Here is a 22,766-nt window from a genome sequence, read left to right as displayed (position 1 = left end):
CCTGCCGCGGCGGAGGGCGGCCCACGCGTGCCCGCCCCCGGCGTGGGGCGGCGCGTTAGCGCTGCGATGGCGGCGGCGGTGGGCAAGGGTGCGGCGGTGGCCTACGGGCACGGCGAGAGCGGCGGGGGCCGCGGCGGAGGTTTCCTGGGACCGCGGGTGCCGGCCGAGGTGGAGGCCATGGCCCGGGGCGTGCAAGAGCTGGGCAAGGAGACTTTCCGGCGGCTCCTCAAAGGTAGGGTCCGAGCGTGGCCTGCGCTCGGCGCGCAACGCTGTCCAGAAGCTCCCCCCACCACAGAGGAACGGAAGGGATTGCCTAAGCAGATCCGACGGCAGGCTGGTGCCCCGAGTAAGGTGTAGATCCCCATGGGAATAGGGCTGCAGCTCTGCCGGGACCTTTTCCCGTTACTTTTCCCTGCCGGAAGCTAAAGCTGAGGGTTTCGTGTAGTGACGGGTTCGCTTAGTGCCATTTTTTAAATGCTGTAAAATCCGTGAGAATGAGGCACGGACTTTTGCGGCTGTGGATGGCCCCTAACACATAATGAGCACTGTTAAAAAATCATTCCTCTGCCTTATCTCCATCCCTGAGTCAGTGGGCAAGTCACTGTCAGACCGCAGGCCATGTGAAAGTCAGAGACCCCAGGGCTAGTTTTACAACGTGCATGGGAAAAAAAGAATCTCTGAGTGCAGCTCTCTGACGAAAGTTGGGGCTGTAAGGTAGAAAATGCTGTGCCTGGGTTTTGCTGCTCCCTGTGGTAAGGCAGGACAGGTTTGATTTTATCAAGGCACCTTTGACCACGAAGATCAGTTACTCAGCTGGGTCAATCATTGTATGCAGACTAACCACGGAGCAGTCAACGCGAAGCGTTGATGAGCAGAGTTTGTTTGTGGCCAGCTGACAGGAGGTCCAACTGCTGTGCATCGTGGCATGGTGCTACAATCCTTACATGTACGTTTTCTCAGCTAACTTTCTTTCAGGCTTTTTCTTTTTGATTGGTGTCGCTAAGGACTCAAAGCATCTGATAGCTTGCTTGTCTCTAAAACTGCTGCTGCACAGTGTCAGAAATGGAGCGATGTATACAGGGTTTCCTTGCAATAACTGAATAAAGGAGCGTAGAGGTAGCGGCATTTGGCACAAAAGTAAATATAGATGAACTATATTTGCTGTCTGGTGCAGGGGCAACGCAGTTCAAAAAGCCACATCAGTGCCAGACTGCCTGATGGTCTCCTGAGCCCCATCGAGTATCTCAGTACAGTATTTATCGGGTTTAATTTCGGTGCCAATTACCGCCCGCATTTAGGTGTGCAATAATTGCTTCCTGCTGTAGGGGGAGCAGACGGGCCTTCAAAACCCCCTGAAGCCAGGGCAGGTAGCCCTGCGTAGCCTAAAACTACCACACCCTCCCGCACATCACCCCCGCCCGTGTGCCCCAGAGCGGATGGAGACAGCCTCCAGATGATGCAGGTCTGACAGGAATCTCCAGCTGTCTTGTGTTCTTGCTGATCTGTGCTTAACAGCTTGCAGAAGAATGTTTTTTTCCTTGTAAGGTTTAGTAGTTTTTGAAGACATGATGGATTTCAACTGTGTATATGTAAATAGCTCTGGCACTTGCACCAAGTTAGATTTTTGAGGCCGTTGCTGTTACTTTATTGCTAAATAATAACTAATATAAAAAATATGCCTGCTCTGTTCACAGTGTTAAAATTGGAGACATCATTATTTCATGGTCATTCAGCCAGTGTTATTGCAGGCTATGCTCAAATTGCAAGTCTAATTTTGAGATTGCAGGCATCTTCTTCTAGGAGCAAATGACCCAGCAGTGAGATTTTCTTGGGATGTTTTTGGGTTTGTTTGTTTTTTCCTCCCTTAGATTTGCTGTTGGAAATGGTAATGCTGATATTTCAGAGATCCCAGAGCTATACTGTGTTAAAAAAATCTTCTATTCTAGGGTGTTGCACGTAGGTTACAAAAGATGATGTGGATTTTTAGCTGGCTGTTAGGATTGAGCAACATAAGGAAGACCTATATTGACATCAAAGCTGTCTAGTTAAAAACTATAAGCAACCTTTTCTTTGAAGAAATAGATCAAAGCTGTATTTAAGTAGGTAAGTAGACAGCAACCTGTTCCCTGCTCTGTGCACAATCTAGTAGACAGGCCTCAGTGCTGATCTGTATTTGGCTTTTCCAGTAGAGTCTTCTTAAAGTCAGTCCTGTTGTCTAGAGTAGAGCCTTTACCAGCCAGCTTGGAAAGGTTGGCACCAGTACCTTGCCCATCCTGGCCACTCTGTGTGAAATCTGCCATACAGGAGGTGCCAGACAAATTCATTCAGCCACATGAATGATCCAGGACTCACTGTGAATTTGGTGTGCAGTTTAAAACATGAAAAGCAATGAGAATTTATCCAGAATTAGAAGATAGCAGCCAGTGAAACTCACCTCATACTAAAAGGAAGGCAGGAACACTGGCAGTTTAAATTTCAAATATTAGTATCAAGCTAATCTCTTATTGTTAGCTTTCAGTAACACTTGGTGGACACTTCCATGTTTTATTCACAACACTAATATGGCTCATTATAAATGACTAATCTAATGCCCGAGTCCTTCAATGGGATTGTGTCAGTAATCTCTTCTTTATCCACAGTGGAGCTTCCTGTGGCTCCAGCAGTCCATCCAGGCTGGCCAGAGTGCAGGACAGAGGCTGACATGACTGCAAAATTTTGCATAAACCAGTGTGTATATGGAAAAAGGAAGAAAAACTGAACAATGAAGACTGAGATAAACCCACACCAGTTATTAGTGTGGGTTAACCCATGTGGGTTAACACAAATTTCCTTTAAAGCATGTATGATTAGTGGTTGTGCAGACTACCAGAAATGAAGGTTTAGTTTAGTCTCTTTGTTCATTTATTTCCTAGTCTCTGCTGGCATTGCAAGAGAAATTAATTATGTAAAATATTGGAGAACAGTACTGAATTGTTTGCTCTCTGAATCCTCTCTTATCCTGTTGTCTCAGAAGTGTAATTAAGCTGTAAGCAGACTTCTGATGTGAGCAAGTTTATCGATAGAAGCTCAATTTGGATCTGTACTTGTGAGTGATGAATGCTTTTCTTTTTTGCATTATCCCAGTGGAACAAGCTTCAGCAGTGGAAACATCTTCAATTTTAAAATGCAAAAGCACAATCAACTGAAGTTCTGTTGGTAAAGTGTCATGAGACTGGCCTGTGGTGGTGGGTGGTCAGATGTGTTTCCAGGGACCTGAAGTGATGGTTTCATGTCAGCAGAAATGTCACTACGTTAACTCAAGTAAATTCATAGACACAATTATGTTAATGTTCACAGTCTCCAGATCTTCCTCTTTTTAAAGGGATCTTGCTCTGCTTTCTTATTCACAGTCACTGTTAATGCACTGGAAGGAAAAGACTGCAAAGAATCTGTCAAGCTGATTGCAGAAAGCTCTAATCTCTCAGAAGAGCAACTTGCTTTCCTCATTTCTGGCATGTATACCCTTCTCCGAGAAGCACTGAGACTCCCCTTATCAACTTTCAAACAAGAAGTAAGTTTTGGGAGTACTTGGAGATAAGTGAACCCTGAACCTGAACCCTATCTGCCAGGGCAGGAGGACACACATAAAAACAATACTCCAAGTTAGAGAGGTTGGAAAAAACTGTTCAAAATCTGTTTTACTGGTTGTGTAGATTTGCAGTGAGCTTTTTGGAAGAGTATTTAAGCTTTGGGAAGGAGATTCCTGCATCTCTTTCTGTGTCAGTATCTTTTTTGTCTGTGCACGTTTGTTTTCACTCTTAAATTAATCCTCCCCCCGCCCAGAGAAACCACTGCAAAGCGTTATTTCACTGGCATCAACTCTCAGTCTTTCCCTAACTGTGTGCTCACACACACTGCTCCTTTTGTCTACACAAGGAATTTCCTGCATTTGTTTGCCTGCTTTTCTTCATACTGGTGACACAGAGGAAGAAAGGTTTTACAGTCTGAACAACTGAGTGGAAATGGAGAGAAAGCACCCTTTCTGCTTATGCTGTGATGCTCTGAGTGAATGTGTGTACATCTGCCATGTTCCCAACCTGCATCCCTTCTTCCTGGCTATTTTTTCCCCTTTTTTATGTTAGCTTATCTTACATTTTCTCTTTTCTCATTTTATTTTTACATGAGTGAACCACTTCTGGGCTTCCAGCACTGCTGCTGTCTTGTTTAAAATACTGTTTTCATGTTTATCCAGGAAACAGAGTGAAAGTGTGCTTTTGGTATTCAGAGCTTATCTTTTGCCACTTCCTGCCTGTTGTCACAGCTTAAATAAGTTACTGCAAAACACGTTTGAGAATAATTGCATGTAATTACACTGAAATAAGCACGTTATGGATAGCTACATAGAAGAAACAGCAGGGATCTTATTTTCAGAAAGAAAGGCTTCTAAGAGGTTTAGATCTTTAAAATCAGTTTCTCACAACTTGATTGTCCACTTCCAAAAATCCTTCTCAGTGTGTAACCTGTTCTTTCAAAACTACTGGCACTCCAGACTAAAAACCCTTGGGGAAAGATACCGAGCAAGTAACCATTATAAATTCATTAGGTAAGAAATGATCCTGCAAGGCTACGCATTCGGTAACATTTCACCTTCCTTGTCGTTCTAGGTTTTTAAGGAAGACCTAAAGGAGCTCAGGTATGCCTGTTTATTCCTGGTTTTAACATTTATGTAACTGCTTCCCCAAATCAACTTTTTGCACAACAAAGTTGGTATAAAATTTACCTGTAAATAACACCTCTGTTGCCAAATGTCATGTGGAGCCAGAAGGAAAAAAACACAGGTGTTGTGTAAGACTTGATGGAGCATGGAGCATGAGCAGTAAATTTCACATGCTGAGGAGACTGGTCCAATTTAATCTGTAATGAAGGTTATGCAAATGTGAGTGACCTTCTCTCTGCCATCCCCACCTTGCCCTGCAGTAGTTTTTACCATGTTTGGTAAGATAGTGGTAGCATTTCAGAAGCTGAGGAACTGCCCTACATTTTGCTTCTTTGAAAGGCCAGTGGTATAACACGCAGGAAATTCTACCATCTTGTTTATCTATGAGCTCTCCTGCCCATTGCCCAAGAAAGCATAATGTTTGTCACACCCTTAGTCAAAATCTGTATCAGTCCGTTCAGAGTATATATCCTAAAATCTAGACATCAGATGCTAATGACTTTTATAGGTTTTTCCTTATTTCAATAGCCAGTAGCAATGTGAGTAGCAGCAGTTGATGTTTCCTTCTACAGAGAAGCCTCTGCACCAAGGCTTAATTATTTTAAAATGCTAACTTTCTGTAACTCTTAGCATTCTGATTGCTGCCTGGGAGAAATAGATATGTTTCTGATTCTTTTTTTCTATATCCATATTTGTCCATTAACCTGCACATTTGGCTTTTCCCTCAGACTCTGTAATGCAGCGTCATAAGCATCATTTAGTTTATGAGCAACTTCAGGCAAATTAAAGCTGCAGATTTAGACATGTAATCAGTGAAAGGTGTAATTTGGGCCATGATGAAAAGTGTCTTGCTAGCTGATACAATTTCATCTGCAGCTCAGTGCTGGAGTTTGGCCTGCCTTTTGTCTTGTGAGCTGCTTCCTCTGCCGTCATGGACTTCACACCCAGGTTAAAGTAGGTCAGTAAGAAACGGATGAATCGCTTTTGACCTAGTGGGAGTTGGTGTTTTTCGAGGTGCACACAGAATGTGTTCAGTGTGATGAAGGAATAATGAAGAGCACTAGAAGCTCCATGCCAAGTTCTCTAGGAGCAGTGGACAAAGTTGGCATACAGGAGTGCCAGGAGCCCCTGGCTGGGCTGGCTGCGTATGCTGGCTGTTTCCAGACACACAGCTTCCCAGGCCCCTGGCCTTGTCACTTGACCATGCTTTAGTGCCTTACGTTTTTGTAGCTGAATTTTCAGTCTGGATGATCTTTTTATATCTTGATAAATATTTTTTGTCATGTGGTTAACACGACTGATGCAGCAGCAATAGTTGAGGTAAATGCATTTGTGTTGCTTGCAGACTTGTATGTTTTATGTGCTGCTTGTTGCTTCTATGATTCTCACATTATTGTGACTCTTCCTCACTTCCATCTCTGAGAGCCTTATTTCCTGTGAGTAGCTCTCTTTACCTTGTGGCTAAGCTTTTAGAAGACTAAATAGCTTATTCTGCTCTAAAGCTATGATGCTTAGTATATTTGGTAGCACCTTTATCATCTCTGGTTCCTATGGGAAATGTAATTTCCTGTGTTTCCCAATGCACTTGGGTCTGGAGATGAAACACCTGCTCATTTTTAAGGCACCTAATAATTACACTTAGACACTTAGTCTTCTGCAGTGACTCCTGTGGGTCATCCTGTGATCATGTGCATGAAGAACACGTGTGATTTGTTGAACAGCAGTGTCTTGGCAGGTATTTTGGATTTTAGGTAGAAAAATAGTTCATTTTCCATTTCAGTTGTGCCTTCTAAAAGTTTTGAGCTCTGAGCCATGTTACCTTTCTTTTCACCTTTACTGCATTCTATTTTGTTTTCTTTGGTGATGCTGAAGATTCCACCCATATAAAGTCATGTACTTCTCCATTTCCAGGAGATGCATCTGGTCTTGGCTTTTAGTTTTAGTAGGGAGGATGGCAAACATGCCTACTTCTGATTAATTAGATCAGTACTACTGGTTTCACAGGGTTTCAAGTCTGTATCCCAAATTTTTGACCTGACTGGGTGAGCCAGTGAGACTAAATTCACTCTATATTGTGGGTACTATTTTCTCCCTCCCCTGTCAGTTTGTTTCATAACTTTATGGCTCAGACCAACAACATGGAATTGAGACATCCTCATACCTTCTTCCTTCCTACAGTCAACCAAGTATTGTGGTAGGTATAATAATCATATTACAAGCCCCTGTCTCCAGCTATTCTTTTAACCCCACTTCTGCCATTAAGAAGTGAAGTTCTAGTAACTGCTGTGTCATCTTCCTGCTGTGTGAGTTGATGAGTTGTTTTTTCTCCCATCCTTACACACTGTAAACCCTTCAGGACAAATAGCTTCCTTGTTTGCTTTGATTAGTCTTTGATATACCGCTGGGTATCTCAAGCCACCAGTGAGTAATGTCTCTGGGCACTGATTCATGTTGAGTGCTGGATTTAACTGTGGCAGCAGTAGTTGCTTTTCCTCCTTGTCCAACCTGCCTCTCAGTAGGAGGTCACCATCCCTGTGGCAAAGGCAGCTCAACGGATAGGGTTTGCTCAGCAGTCTTTGCAGCTTATGACCTGATATATTGAACTACAAATCAACAGCAGCTTGTTTGTAAGGCATCCACAGTACTGGCAAAGTAGTGGAGAGGCATAGGGTGGAGGACGGAGTGAGTCAGCCAGTTCTCATGGTCCCTATAAAAGTTGTGCTTGTCCTCCCCATGTTAGATATGTTCCTGTTGTAAGTCATCTGAGCTACAAGTGCCTCTGTTTTAACTTTTGAGGGAGCAATCCATTCTGTCTTCATTTCATTACACTTCAGGTGAAAGTGAAAATAAACATGTAGGTTTGGGATTTTTGAAAGCATGCATTGCTGGTCTGCCATCTGCACTTGTCAGAGCCATCAGTAAAACTTATCTTGACGACTGAGAGAAGTTTAGCAAATACAGTGTTCTTTTGAAACCCACTCTTGCCATACTAGGTAGAACAGGAAGATAATACAGTTTTTAGGGTTCTTGATATAAAGACATCAGCTGTCCTTTTGAGAGCCTAGGCTGAATCAATACTGAAGTGCCTACGTAAGAGCTGATGGCAATTTTAAGCAGTGGAAGATGGAAAACGTTTTGACACATTTTTTTGGTGTTCTTTTTGTAGTTAAGGCTATGTATTTGTGGTTACAAAAAACTTAACTGTTTTGTATTGCTCTTCTCTTTAAGGATACCAGAAGATTTCATTGTGGACTTTTCCAGCGTAGTCTTTGGTAACAGGTCAGTATTGTGCAACCAGCAGGCTTGCACACAGCTCTGCTGACAAAAATCCCAGGCCTGTTGAAGGAACAGTAAAATTCTGTCAATTAATGAGAACAAGATTTGTCCCATTATTTTGATTCCACATAACATGTTGTCCATCATGCATGGCTATATATGCAGTAAGTAAGTTTCATGCCAATTTTCAGTTTTCCTGTGGTCATCACCTCTCCATTTCTGTAACGTTCCATAGACTCTGTAAGGTGCATCAGTACCTACAGATGAAACATGCACTTTTGTTATCATCATTGCAAGTCAGAGAAAAAGTGAGAGACTGCATATGCTGGGAGGCAAGCTACATATGCCTTCTACATGCTGTGGTTCATGGAAGGTTTCTCAGCTTTTCATCGAGTTTTATAGTACAGCTGAATTGGGTGTTCACATTGGGTGACCTGATGATATATGAGATATCAAGTACTCTGCTAGCTGCAACTCATTTTCTAACCAGTGTACCTCAGTAGCTCCAGATGAAGTATTAGATCAAGAACTTTTTGCACAGTCTATATCTTTTGGCCAATCTAGGGACTCCTTTTTTCTATATGGTTCTCTGCTCAACCTTATTGAGCTGTTTCTACATCCAGAAATTGCTGGAACTTTTTGCACATGCAGAACTTTCCTTCTTGAAACTTGAGGTCAGTAACCCAACGCTGCTCCAGATATTCTGCATGGCATCCTGATGATCATAGTTGTGGTATTTCAGCTAGCCTCACAAGGGTCTGAATGCTGCTACCAAAGTTAAAAATATTTTTCATTTCCTTGGTTAAAATCTTGGCTTTAAGCTAAAGGTTCTTGGAGTAAAAAATAAATTCAGCCTTCTCATCTTTTCATTGCTCTTCTGTTTGAATTATAGGTGTTAAGAATGCAAAATTCATGATTGCAAAGTGGAAATATTGTTTGCTGTGGAGAAAGAAGTTAAATTTAGCTGTCATTTGAAGCATGCATGATTGTCTGTTTTCTACTGTGAAATCACGAAGCTGGAAAATTTAGCTTTTTCTTATTTTGAAAGCTGTGATTATCCAGTGTAATCTTGCTCTGTGTTTTGAGATCAGAGAAGAACACCTCAGATTTGATTTCTAGACAGATCTGCTTTTATAATCTTAAATGTAACACTGAATCATACATATGCTTATTGAGTTGTAAATATATCTGATTGTGATGGTAAGAGAAGTATTAGCATCTGATCAGAAATTCAGTATGGGCTAGATAACCCAGAAAAATCCATTTTTAATACTTTTCCTGCCATCTCATCCTATTTTTGCAATTTTGTTCATTAAACAACAGCTCTGAAGTACTGGAAATTTGACAGTTGAATTTCTGTGTCCCCACAGTTCCATCAAACTATGTAGACTGAAAGAGAAAACTTGTCACATTGACACCATCAGATAATTGCATGAAATTGAAGTATTTTTTTGAAGGGAAAGGATAAGTCAAACTTCCTCCTCTCTGAATGTTTAGAACAAATGTGCTGCCTTGTGGTGGTGTGCTTTTTTTTCAAATAGTGTAACTTCACTTTCTACCAGGAGGGTACATTCTGTGTGCCATTTGTCAGCATTTCATACATAACAATTTATTCATTCTCCCTGTTCAGTGGCCTGCTAGGCATGTCTTGTTATGTGCAGAGAGAATCATCCAGAATTTGTCTTTAGTTTTGATGTTGTTAGGTCAGCTGCTGCTCCAAATTCCCTTTCATTTTTGGGTGCTCTTCTGTTCCATCCTTTGGCAGATGATGATTTTGTCACCAGGTGTATCATCCTTTCACAGACAATGTGGATGGTCTCTAGCTGATCCAGGGTGCTTTACTTATTCTACCTTCTGCCTTCAGTACTATGTCTGACAGCACACTGGCACAGTGTTTACAAAATGTAATCATAGTCTACAGGTTTTGGATATAAGATCCGCTGATTCTTTTGTGCTCCCTTTTGCTAGTCCTCACAGAAACTACTGGCTTGACTAATGACTTGTATAATTTCTGTATGTATATTGGCTACTGTGTGCATTCTTTCATCATTACAGGATTCTTGCAGTTCCAGCTGCACTCTGGTTCAAGCTGGGAAAGTACTGACAGAAGCTTTAACTAAGCTATAAAAGCCACGAGGGAATAGCACTGAAGTGCAGTCTTGACCAGAACTAAAGCTTTGTGGTTTGGCCACAGAAACACCATGGCTTAACAACATTCAGAAGCTTCACCCCTGTTTGGCCATTGCTGAACTTTCCCACTGCTGCTGACTAGAACATCTTCCTGTTTTTTCTTTCCTCTCCCACAATGCTGGTGCTGCACTGAATGGACTGTCTTCCATTGATGGCAGTTAGCATGTCTTAAGGAAGCAGTAGCAGCATGGCTATTTTTAGGCATTCCCCAAATTAAGCAGTACTCTGGCAGCAGCTCACCACTGAGGGAAAGGCCTGTTCTTACGTTTAATCCTGCTAATGACCATTCTAGACTCCAGCTCCTCATGGCTGCACCCAGCTGTGGTGACCTACTTCCTATCCAGTAGTCAACAGTGAGTAAGAACCAGCTGATCTATTTTTTTCTGCTCATTCCTCTACCCTACTCTTAGAAATATGTGTCACTTCTGACACCACCCAGCACCCACCCCCCCAAAAAAAACCCTACCACACATTCTTCCTTACATTGCCTCTGTTAAATCCAAGAGTATTGGTGGATCTCATGCTGTCAGTCCTGTGTACCTTATCAAATCATTAATCTTTCTGGGCAGTTTCTAAAGGCACCAGCTAAGTTGCACACCAGGATCTGAGTAGGGATGTTAAGACTATCGTTCCTGCAGTCCTCGATTTGTTCACAGAGGATTCTTTTCTGATGTAAAGTCTGTAATTAGATTATGTCTAGCACCATGGATAAAGGATAAAGGATGTAATGTTTCTTATCCTGCCCTTAGCAGGAGTACTGGGGTAGCTTTGAAATGTACTGTAAATAACTCCCAGAGACATGGAGTGCTCAGCAAAATAAAATGAAAAATATGCTAAGTAACATGAAGTCCAGATTAGCTCCTGAATGGGCCAGCTGAGTGACCTCATCCTGAAGATATTTCTGCATATATTTCTAAAAAGGGGTGGTGGTTAGGTTTTTGTAACAGATTTGGCTTGTTTACTTGCCCAGAGCTTAAGATGCTGTTACAGTTTTAAAGATTGTCAACCATCTGAAGTTTAATCACTGTCAACTCTATTTCCTTGCAGAAATAAACTGAGCTTGATCAGCCTGATTCCTCTGCTCTGTGAGCAATGAGGAAGTCCTTGGCTTCTTACACATTAGACTAGACAAAAATCTTGAAGGTTGTGCTGGGCCTGGTGATGAACATTATGCAGGGAACTGAAGTATTTCTAAATTACATTGGATTAGCAAGAGCCACTCTCTGATTTTTGGTTTTCAAAGTATGCTTCAAAGTATACTCTGACATTAATTATGTTTTAAAACATTGCTGCTTGCTAATATTAGATGCTTTCTGCTGAAGGAGCACAGTGACCTTACTCCAGATTTTTTGCTTAAGTCACCTGTCTCATTCCTGCTTGCTTGTTCCTGTTTGAGCTGCATGAAGGTAAAGATATATTTGCAGATGGCTTTCAATCCCTCACAGTTAGGTATAACTGAAATAAGAAACATGCCAGCCACTGTGATGACTCTTACTGAATTTTGTAGTGACATTAGTTTACTGTGATTATACAGCATCACTTGGTCTCATATTTTTTTTTTAACATGGACCATAGTTAAGCACAGGAAAACTGGGCAATCTGAGCCCAACTGTCTTAAGTACATAAAACCTCCACTCATTCAGACCTCTCCAAATGATGGTAGATGTAAGAGAGAAACGTGTTTTGGACAGGTTTGTTCAAAGAAATCTTGTTTTCTCTTTATGTTGTTGTTTCTTTTATGAACCTGCACTTCAGTCTCCCACTTCTGATTTACTCTGTAGGCGCCCTGATTCTGAAGGCATGGCTCTGATGCAACGAAGCAGGCTGCCAAGTGTCCAGGACTTCAAGTGGAGAGTGGACGTAGCTATATCCACAAGGTATAAAGGAAAATCCTGCATGACCCCAGAAATTATTTTGCCTAAGGTTAAACTGGTATCTTGTGGTGCTTAAAGTTATTTGCCTTAAAATATATCTTGCTGTTAGGAATTATCATGTAGCATGGAAACAGTAAGATACAAAAGGCACTTCCTGAACAGTGTAAAAGTCAATTTACATACAGGTTAACATGGACCTGCCATCAGGCTGCTGCCTTCACCTGCTGTTGATACTTTATTAGCTCCTTATTTGTTGGGACCTCTAAAATCCCTGTCTAGAAACATTTTACTCAAAGTTTGAGTCCCTCTTTCAATATTTTAAAACCTAATGGAGCTGATACATCTCCATGGGTCCTCAGAGATGACAGAATAAATTAGATGGATTGAGCTTCACACAGCCAGCCAAGCTCTCAGTTTCACTGATGCAGGGGAGGGAAATCATCTACTCAGCCTCTCAAGTAGACTATAATTTGTATGTTGCACATGATAAAATTACTTACCATCACCTGTACAGTGTGCTGTGGATTCTACAAAGAAAGGCTTCAGAACAGCACCTTTACACTGCCATGGTTAGGGGTTTGGTCACTGATCTTCCTCCTGGTTTCTTCCACAAAACAGAGCAGAGGCCTGTGTGACCATCCTGTCTGTGCTTGCAGTGAATAGCTTCTTGCCATATTCCACATATAAGCACCACACAGGTATTAGTATGCAGAAAAAAATCTGTACCTGTAAGAGAGCAAAATGTTCAGATAAACATCCTTAGGCACAATGCTTTCAAGCTGCAGGCAAATCCTGTGATTTATTTTCCAAACAACACAGGGGCAGTACATTATGCTTTTTTATTTCCTTCCTCTTATTTTCCTTTGCAGTCAACCTCCCCCCCTGGGATTTTTTTGTTTATCATCCAGCAACAGCCTCTGCAAAGAGGTATGGCTTCTGGCTGTAATGCCTGTCAGTACCTGAGCAGGCTTTGGCAACGTCAGTTGATGGAAGCTGCACAAGAATGACTCATTTCCCTATTTGGGTCATCAAATGAAATAATAACCCACAAGTTTAGGGTGAACACTGGGAAGAGCTTAATTCCCCAAAAGAGATGGCAGTTGAAAGTATGAAGAGATAGAAAGGATAATGCAACATGGTAAATGGCATAAGAAAGCTGTGCATTATTACTAGCAGTACTTGGTCAGCTCTTATTCCTGGTTTAGTTCCACTAAAGTGCTTATTATGTGAAATTAAAATAGAATAGCATAGAATAAACCAGGTTGGAAGAGACCTTTGATATCATCGCATCCAACCTATCATCCAACACCACCTAATCAACTAACCCGTGCAACCAAGCACCCTGTCAAGTCTCCTCCTGAACACCTCCAGTGATGGCGATTCCACCACCTCCCCGGGCAGCCCATTCCAATGGGCAATCACTCTCTCTGTGTAAAACTTCCTCCTGACCTCCAGCCTCAACCTCCCCTGGTGCAGCCTGAGACTGTGTCCTCTTGTTCTGGTGCTGGCTGCCTGGGAGAAGAGACCAACCTCTGCCTGTCTACAACCCCCCTTCAGGTAGTTGTAGACAGCAATAAGGTCACCCCTGAGTCTCCTCTTCTCCAGGCTAAGCAGCCTCAGCTCCTTTAGCCTCTCCTCATAGGGCTTGTGTTCCAAGCCCCTCACCAATTTTGTTGCCCTTCTCTGGACACGCTCCAGCAAGTCAACCTCCTTCCTAAACTTGCAGTTACTAAATTGTTTTAAAAGTGTTTAGTCTCAATACTGAGGCAAATTGGACAGGACACTTCTGTTCGTGAGTTTCCAGCCAGGTACAGGATTGAAGTTACTCAGTGTTCCCTACCAAGCCTGCAGGAACATCTTAAATTGTTGCTGTACAATGTACTTGTCACGCTGCTGATGTCTATTATTGTAATACTAACCATGTAAATAATTTCAGTTCACTGGCCCGTGCACTTCAACCATCCATTCTAATGATGATGAAGCTTTCAGATGGGACAGCTCATCGCTTTGAAGTAAGTCTGATTGCCATACTAATTAAAAAGAAGCCACTTGAAGATGGTTTTAGAGAGGTGGATTACTATTTCAAATACTAACTCTTTTGTAAACGGTGCGTTACGTTAACAGTAGGTTGGTTTGCTTTGCAGTCCTTCATGTTCGGTGTAGCCACATCCAATGCACCACAAAACATCAACCAAAATCATCCTGTGCTTTATTCCTACACACTTCTTGCTGAAACCTCACTTGTTAGAAGAATATGAATTAGTGAAAAGCACTGTTGCATAATATCTGGGGTTGTTATCAGCTGTAACCTTCAGACCTGATGGTGGCTTTTGAGAGCAGAAAAATTGCTGGGGTTGTTTGTATAATGTATGATACACTTCTAAACCTCCTGTATTTGGTAGAGGCCGGTCACATTCACTTCTGCAGCAGAGGTAGATTGGGTTTTTTTGTTCAGTACAGTTGCTGCTGTTAGAAAGAAAGTAAGAAAGAAAAGCTTTAGGGTTTTTACCTCAGAATTAGGTAGTTGCAGTATTTATGACACCGTACGTGAAGGCATGCCAGAAGATGGCATAAACTCTTCCATGTTTTTAACCTTTGAAGAGGAATGCTGTTTGCTCTATAAATAACGTGGTGGTGCATAAAGGAATTCAGTGCACAGCAGGCATTGTTACAGTGAACTCTAAAGATTTTGGCTTCAGTTCGTGTGCAAGTAGTAGTCTGGAGGAAGCACCAACGCACTGTGGGGAGGAAGATGGACTGATGGTGCTGTTACAATGCTTTACAAGGCAGCATCAATCGAGGGAGGCACAAACTCTGTGCTGCACTGCAAAGTGTCAAGGGTGTCATTTCACAGGAGATTGAATTCACTGCTCTGTTGACAGTCCAGCTCAGAGCATCCCATACGCACATACTGAGGTCTTCCATGACGCTATGGACTTAAGGTTAACCCTTTTCAGTAGGGTAAGTTTCACTTGTGAGAATAAAAGCTAGTATACATTCTTTGCTGTTTAGATTTGGGGCTTTATTTCCTGGTATAAAACGTCGAGTCTTCTCTTGGTGGCATTGTTCCTGGTTATTTTGGTTTGGGTTTAGTCTTTTTTGGCGTACATCTTTGGAAGGCCCTTTGCTTTTCCGCACTGGAAATGTGTTGGTGTGCCTGTCCAGCACGTGCAGAAGTGCAAATACCTGGTAGCAAACAGTGTGCTGCTCTTTAGAATCATCTCGCTGCTGCTGCTTAGATCTGAATGCCAAAGATCTGGCTGTAAACATGATTTCTGTTTCTGATGACTGGTCTTCCTGCAGTTAGTAGCTCTTTGGGATGAATCTCTGTTTTGGTTCAAGGTACCACATACAAGCATAGTTCTTAGGTCTTCGGTTTCTTTTCATTCAGATGCATTCAGAATATCCAGATAATTTGCAGGGCTTATATAAGGTGGTAAATCCAGAAGATAACTCTGTTACAAATGGTTTAAAGTGTGTATGCCACAGGGAGAGGTTACACTCTTCAGTCTCTTGGGTTTGGCTCAGTTTGGTATTTTAATCTCACTGTGACCTTCTGACAATGGAGATTTTATAAAAAGCAATGGGAATTGCAGCATTTTGAGTCTAGTGTATATGTCAGAAGTGAAAAGGACATGATGCCTTTTTATGTATTTCTGATGCATATGGAAAATGCAAATCAGATGTTGGTATAATTGATATCTGTGCTACAGTAGGCAGAAGGATGATGAGGGACTCTGTCAAAAGAACTGTGTGTCTCTAGTCCAAGAAATAGAGTAAATTAGGCAGTGCCCTGCAGAGCAGCCTGGGACTAGCTAGACTGACACACGCATTTGTGCACTGCACTGTCAGTCTGTGTCACCCAGTCTGTGCCTGTGCTCAGATGTGGTTGTGTCCTAACAGATAATAGTCTTCCATCCATTTGACTTTTCAGGCTTGAAGTCCCAAAGGACAGTCCATTAGTCTCCTCCAGTCAAAAATGTTTTGTATATTTAATCAAAATCTTCTGGCTTCCATGTATAGACAGTGCCCAGTCAGTTTTGCTCTTGAGGTTGCTGCCAGCTCTCTTGCTGGAGGCTCAATTCATTTCTCCAGCAAGTTTAGACAAGCAGAATATCTGGAATTTGTTGCTTGAGAATTCTGTAGACTCCACAACCTTCCATATGTCTTTATCTTTCCTTCCAATCCATGACTTTATTTCACCACAGCAGACATCAGTTTACATTCTGGAGTACTTCCTTTCTCACATCATGCAGTACAGGACATATACTATGTAAATGTTAGTTCTGGGTTTTCCCACTCTCCTTTTTCCCCCAGATGATTTAGCTGAATTAACTGAATGCTAATAACCTCAAATCCTTTGTCTCAAGTGCTATTTTAAGAGAGATTGGGGTGATTCTGGGGAACGTTCCCTATCCCTAGGCACGCCCTAGTCAAAGGTGCTAAGACGTTTCAGGTTTTCTAACCCGAATATTCTGTTTCAGGTGCCAGTTGCAAAGTTTCAAGAACTGAGGTATAATGTTGCCCTTATACTGAAGGAAATGAATGATTTGGAGAAAAGGAGCATATTGAAGATCCAGGACTGAACACTTTTAAATTGGGGGTTTATAGAACAGATACGAAACCCGTGGTGTGTTCTGTGAATGGCAAAGCAGGGGACCATCGCCACTCTGCTTGTCTGAATTGCAGTGTGGAGTTTATGACAGTGTGGAGTTTATGATGTCTGCTGTAAATATTTTTTCAAGTGTTAAAAGCACAAACTCTTTTCCTAAACCTTAAGAAAAAAACAAGACTATCTGAAAAAAAACTGCAATGCTGTTTGTGAGTGGTTTTGCATGATTCATCAAAACATTTTTTTTAAACAATGTAAGAGTCATTTATTTCTGATTATGAGTCATGACTAATTATTTTTGAAAGCCTGCTACTGGAAGCCCTGTCAGTGTGTACCATAAGAAAGCTCTGCAGCATCTCAAGGAATAAAATTAAAAAGCCACTCCTGTGCTCTAGTATGACAAACGTGAACTTGAGTTTTGCTTAAGTAAAATTGCTGTCTGGCGTCTCACTAGGTGACTGAGGTCGAGCTACAGAGATTGAAGGGCAAATGGTGAAGAAAATTGGCACTCTGTGGATTGAGAAAGAACCTCTGGAACTAATTCCATAGAATTATAGAAGTGGAAAGGAGCAATCTAAGTTTTTATCAGAGGGGCCTGAATAGCAGTATTCTTATAGCTACTGATCTAGAAAGGTATTTCCTATATGTTCAATATGAATGGAATCATCTGGCAGTACTGGGCAGACATGTCAGGCACTGTGATGACAGCCAACAGCAGGAGGCAGCAACCTTGCAGACCACTACAGCTCTATACTTACTAATAGACTCCAGGATGAAAGTCAAAGGTAGGAGGATACCCAAGCTCCTGGGTGAAGAAAAGAGTTAAGCATAGGCTGAAGTTCCCTGAATTGGCCAGGCACTTGGACTAGATGATCATTGTAGGTCCCTTCCAACTGAAATACTCTACTAAGTTAGTCCTTTGCCCCATGAGTAAACCTTGGAAGGACTCCCTTAACTTGAAGCATGTTTTAAGTCTCATTTAAATGCCATGGGACCACAAGTATGTCCTGAAGAGTTTTGCCAAGAAGGGATGCATTCCTCAATCATTGCCTGAATGAGTTTTCCCCCAGCAACAAAGGTATGGAGGCTGTGTACAGCAGCCCAAAGACAGCAGAGGCCAGGGGTTAGAACTGCAGGATTTACCTGGCTGTCAAAGGTAGTTTAGAAAGCAGACACCACCCCCATTGTTAAGCACTGGTGTATTTTAGTTGCTTTCAGGGTTTCTACGTCAGTAGTATCTCTCTCACTTTTTCTGATTGTAGAATTTGCCTTTATCTTTCCCACGCCCCACAGAAACTACTGAAATTAAAATTGTGGATTCAGGAGGCCTTTTACACTCCCACAGATATTTGTGTAGGAAAGGATGACTTGGCTCTTCAGTTTAAGAATCACAACAGGCACAAAAAAACTTCGTTGTCATACTTTTTAAGGGAAGACTTTTTTGACAGCTGTCCATACCAACCTAAAGACAGATGAATAATTGCAGCTTTGATAACCTGTGTAAGGATGTCCTCTAGTCTCAAACAAACCTTTCAGCCATGATTTCAGACCGTTCAAAAGCTGCATGTTCCATTTGCTTTGTAGGCTATTCATCAATAACTTCCAGGTTTGATCCATACTCTGTTCAGATCACACCAAAGCACAGAAAGAGGAATTGGCTCCTATAGCTTCAAGGGGACAACAGACTGCATTCAAGTGATGCTGTCTTTTTGGTTTGTTCAGCTTCTTTCTGGAATTGCATTATTTTAAGTTGTGAAACTAAACATACATTCTTATGTTCCTTGTTATTACCTTTCCCTTCTGAATATTTAGGTTTATGTGGTTTCAAACTGGAGAAGTATCTCAGCTGAGACAGTAGCAAGTGAAGTCTTCTCAGACAGACAGAAGACTGCATGGGTGTAAAATGACCTACTGCTCAAGGCACTTGCAAAGTATTTTTATTACTGGTTGGAGTAGAAGAATCCATAAATAGCTTTACCTTCTAGACAGAGTATATTCATTCAGTTGTTCTCCTGTAATAGCAATTGTCTGTTCTTCAGAAATGGAAAGGCTTCCTGACTTTCTTGTGTTCTCTGCAAGGCATGATGGACCTCTTAGTCTCAGGCTTGTCTTGTCACCCATGAAGCAGGAGTTTACTGTAGCTAGAGTTTTACCATGCACACTGAGAGGTACTTAAATACATGATGTTGTCATTCTGCTGTACTTAAGAACTAATTTGGGCTTTCCTTCTGAGCAATTAGCTCCCCAGTAAAAGAGCAGCTGTCACCCAAATGGCTGGTGAGAGTGGCCTCAGTTTTGATAAAATACGAGCTTTCAAATTACTGTTGAGTTTCTTAGAATTTCCTTTTCATTCCAGTACAGAACAGAAATCACCTAAGAATCTGGGTATGTCTGAACAAGGCACATTTTTCATCCAGCTCGCTCTAGGTCTGGTTATGCTTCAAGGATGCACTGTGAAGCCCCTGGAATGGGGGACTCCCTTTGTCAGTCCCAAGGTCCTGTCAAGCTGATCGGTTAGGAAGGTAGGAGGTTTAGCCTGGGAAGGGCACTGGGGCTTTTTCCTTATTACACACCAATAGGTAACAATGACCTTTCACTGGTTCTACTGGGAGTTTTCCCTGGAAAACAAACCCCAGTGATCCAGCTGATTTCTCTTTGATGGTGCCATGCATTTATTGCATTTATTTAAACTGGATCATGTAGTTGTGAATGTCTTAATTCTGGCGATTTTGTCACCATGGCATATGACAAACACTTCCCCATTACGCCCTTTCTTTCATTTCCTTTCTAGTATATGGAACGTTATGCCTTTTCTTTCAAGATTAATGTGTCAGAACATGATTAAAATAGAACTTGAACTTGATTGTTTTTCAGTGTAGATCATATGTGTATAATAGCAGAGATGCCTAGTGGCTGCAGGAGTATTCACCGTAGGCAGAATGCAAAAGGAGAGTTAAAGATAGTTGCCAGAAGTCATTCAGAGATTGAGTGGCAAAATAGCACAGAAGAACTTGAACATCTTCACTTTCTGTTCACGAGTTCTAAGTTAGCACAGCTCCCTGGCATAATGGTTGGACCTTCCTCTTGGTTTTGGCTTTTAAATTGGCTCAACTGCATGGGCCACCAGTCCAAACCTCATTTTGCCCATGGACTATTACAGTGTGTGCAAAGCACTTCAAAATGAAAAGCCATCTGTGGCTGTATTTGTGAGGCGACTTTTCACATCCCTACTTCCAGCAGAGAGAAGCTTTCTCAGCATGACTACCAGGTTGGAATTTTGCATTTGGGTTAGTTGGGTTTGAGAGGGGAAAGAAACAGGTTTGTTGTTCATTTTTGTGGTCCCAAAGTGTAATGAAAATTATAGCTCCAGAAGAACGTTGAAGACGGTAGTCATGCTCTCATACCACCTGTTATGCCAGCCATTAGCTGCTGGAAGAAGATCAGTATCGTGCTCATTGTCATTAAAAGGAAGAAATTAAACCTCCCTTTGTAGGAAAATCATACAAGGGAGACGTGCTTTTGCAGAGTGAGTCACCTCCTGGTTTAACTTCTCCTGTTTAAGTGAAGGATAAATCCATTCTTGATCTCATGAACAATGCAGGTAGGTAGGGGGTTGCATTTTTCTTACTTTTTGCCCCCCCCCCCCCCCTTTTTTTTTTCCTTCTTTCTAATCAAGTACACCTCATGACCCACTGCTGCTCCAAATCCATGAATATATGTATGAATGTATGAAAACATGCTTTCAGGATGTGTTATATGAACCCACCCCAGCATATCTAGATTATGTACATTCAACTTGCACAGCTGTTTTTGCTAAAACAGTCTTTGCAGAACCAGACCTGATGTCAGAATCAAATATTTTGTAGTTGTTTGACTTCCAGTGAAGAGTAAATTAGTATCTTGGCTTCAAAATACTTTGCCGTGAGCTATGGTACAGATGGCTCTGTACCTGTCACACCCCACAGAGTATTAACATTTTCCAAACACCTCACACACCATCAGGAACTAGCAGAGGCAGAGCTAGCTGCTTTCTTCCCTAATAAAATCACAGTTGTTGCTCACAGGCCACCCATGGTAAGGCAATAACTGTTTTCTGGCTTTTGATAAAGATCTGTGTTTTGGACCCTCCTAAGCATACAGCTTCCACTATGGGAGCAGTTTATAAGCACAGCTGCCTTTTTCTTCTGAAATGGTTCCATCAGGTCCCTGATGGTGTAAAAGAATTCCCAGAAGTACATTTCACAGTGCTTTTGTGAGACTCTCTCGGTCCCAAGTGATCAGACTGTCAGCCAGTCCTGTGGATACTTTCATAAACTCCAGACAAGCTGTGGAAGCTCCTTTCAAAGCAGAAACACTGATCACATTTTCTATGACAATCTATTTCCCTTCCCAATCTTGAGTTCATATGCTGCTAAAAAGCCTCCCTTTATACCATGACTTACCTCTTTAAGTGTCTGCTATGTAACTATGTAAATACAGGGTGGCGTACCCTGATAGAGAGATTGTCATTGCATTGCTACTGGTAACCAGTAGTTATGTCACTTTCCCTCGCTTGAATAGGCTTTGACTCATAGTGGTTTTCAGGACAATGGTTATAAAATAACACACTGAGGGGCTCCCGAGGCTGGTTTTGCAATAGAGACAAATGTCAACCTCGAGGCTAGAAGAAAGCATTTTTCTTTGCATTTTTCTTTTTTCTTTTCCTGCTGAGGGTTTTGTTCTTTTGTACTATATCAGCTTTGTCTTTCATGGAAATTTGGAAAACAAGAAGTCTGTGTTACCAAAAAAATAGTAGGGGAAAAAACCCCTACTTCTGAACAAAATCACCAACTCTTTCCAATTGCTCAACTGACATTTTAACTGTTTCAGCTGTCCACGCCTCCTTTGATGTCAGGCTGTGCTATACTTTGGATTAGTGCCTGCCTTAAGTGACAGCAGAAAGTGTTATCGAAACCAGCAGTAATTCAATTAACCACCTTCTTTTTCTAATTAAAGGACTTACCTGGGAAAAACAGTTAGATGATGAACTTTTAAAATAATAATTAAAAAGCCAAATACTTAAGAGCCCTAGGGACGGCAGTCAAATTTCTGGCAGGTACAAAACATCTTGGCATCATGGGAATCAAAGACAAGTGAAAGGTCTGATGGGCAGTTTCTGCTTCCAGATATAATCTGACTTTCTGTGTAAAGTCAAGGATTGCCTACACAGGGACAGAAACATCATGAAATAAGCTTCAAGCCCTCCTTATGAGAGTGTTTATGAGTTAGAATCTAGACTCTAAATGGCTTTAAATTATTTTTCCAAGTTAAGTCTAAGTTTGTCAGAACTTTATCAAGTATCTGCTAAAAAAAAAATAGAACACAAAAAAATCTTTAAAAGATCATACTGCTGTTCCTTTCTTCCACCCTCTGTCCTGTCCATCCAGACCCCCTAGGCACGGTTGGTTCCTCAAAACATGCTTATCCTGCACCAGTCTAAGCTGTGGGGGCAGACACATCTGCTGTTTCTTTCGTACAGCGAACCCAGGAGTGACTTCACTTCTCACAGTGGTGTCACAGCTGGTATCACAGTGAGAAGCAGATCAAACTAACTTTTAAGCTCAGCGCAAGCGGGCTGACCAGTGGGTCGCCTTCACCTGGGAGCACTAAATCAAACCGTGCCAGCGGGGAAACCCTGCCCGGCACGGGCTGCCGAGGATGAGAAGCGCGAGTACCGGCTGATTTCGGCTGCGCGGACCTACCGGAGTGGACAGCAGCAATGGGCAGTGCCGATGGGACTCTCACAACAGACCGGCCCGGTGTGGCCTGCCCGCTGCCGACAGGGCACCCCCTGGCATCCCCTCCCCCGGCGAGGCGACACTCCCCCTTTCTCGGGGACAGCAGCGGCTGTCACCCAGCTTCACGAGACCACGCCTAGAGCTCCGAACGGCGGCGGCGGCTGCCCACACCGAGATCATGGGGGGGCCGGCCGGGCCGGGCCGGGCTGGGGGCCGCTACCGTCGCGTTACAAAACCGCCTGGTTTTGTAACAACCTGCGGGCGCTGCCCAATGAACGCCGCCGCCCGGCATCACGTGCCCGTCTCTATATAAGTGGCGGCGGCGGCGCGGGGCGCTCCCG

General features: G+C 42.4%; 1 protein-coding gene and 1 long non-coding RNA gene across 3 annotated transcripts; one reads left to right on the top strand and one right to left on the bottom strand.

Moving 5' to 3' along the window:
• The first annotated feature begins 51 nt into the window (after nucleotides 1-51).
• COMMD5 (COMM domain containing 5) lies at nucleotides 52-17,029 on the top strand. The gene is made up of 7 exons (XM_068152159.1): nucleotides 52-232; nucleotides 3,390-3,550; nucleotides 4,644-4,672; nucleotides 7,925-7,975; nucleotides 11,944-12,039; nucleotides 13,973-14,048; nucleotides 16,521-17,029. Exons 1-7 carry the CDS (start codon nucleotides 67-69, stop codon nucleotides 16,620-16,622), a joined length of 681 nt encoding a protein of 226 aa, XP_068008260.1. The 5' UTR covers nucleotides 52-66; the 3' UTR covers nucleotides 16,623-17,029.
• Nucleotides 3,521-22,664, bottom strand: LOC137448033 (uncharacterized). Of its 2 annotated transcripts, XR_010988971.1 has the most exons (4): nucleotides 22,390-22,664; nucleotides 21,651-21,849; nucleotides 12,537-12,762; nucleotides 3,521-8,032 (listed from the first exon to the last, which is right to left on the bottom strand). It is a non-coding gene; the product is annotated as an uncharacterized lncRNA (long non-coding RNA). The 2 variants fall into 2 exon arrangements; XR_010988970.1 differs by lacking the exon at nucleotides 21,651-21,849.
• Between the last annotated feature and the right edge of the window lie 102 nt (nucleotides 22,665-22,766).

This window comes from Melanerpes formicivorus, unplaced genomic scaffold (genome assembly GCF_026170545.1).
Source record: "Melanerpes formicivorus ecotype bairdi unplaced genomic scaffold, bMelFor1.0.p_v2 SCAF_22, whole genome shotgun sequence".
Taxonomy (NCBI): domain Eukaryota; kingdom Metazoa; phylum Chordata; class Aves; order Piciformes; family Picidae; genus Melanerpes; species Melanerpes formicivorus.
This window is presented reverse-complemented; position numbering and strand designations above follow the sequence as displayed.

Bases quoted from the DNA above. Each gene is read 5' to 3' on its own strand.
- COMMD5 (XM_068152159.1), top strand. From the start codon at position 67: ATGGCGGCGGCGGTGGGCAAGGGTGCGGCGGTGGCCTACGGGCACGGC. The intron at 4,673-7,924 runs GTATGCCTGTTT...CTTCTCTTTAAG, and splicing joins GAAGACCTAAAGGAGCTCAG to GATACCAGAAGATTTCATTG. The intron at 7,976-11,943 runs GTCAGTATTGTG...TTTACTCTGTAG, and splicing joins AGCGTAGTCTTTGGTAACAG to GCGCCCTGATTCTGAAGGCA.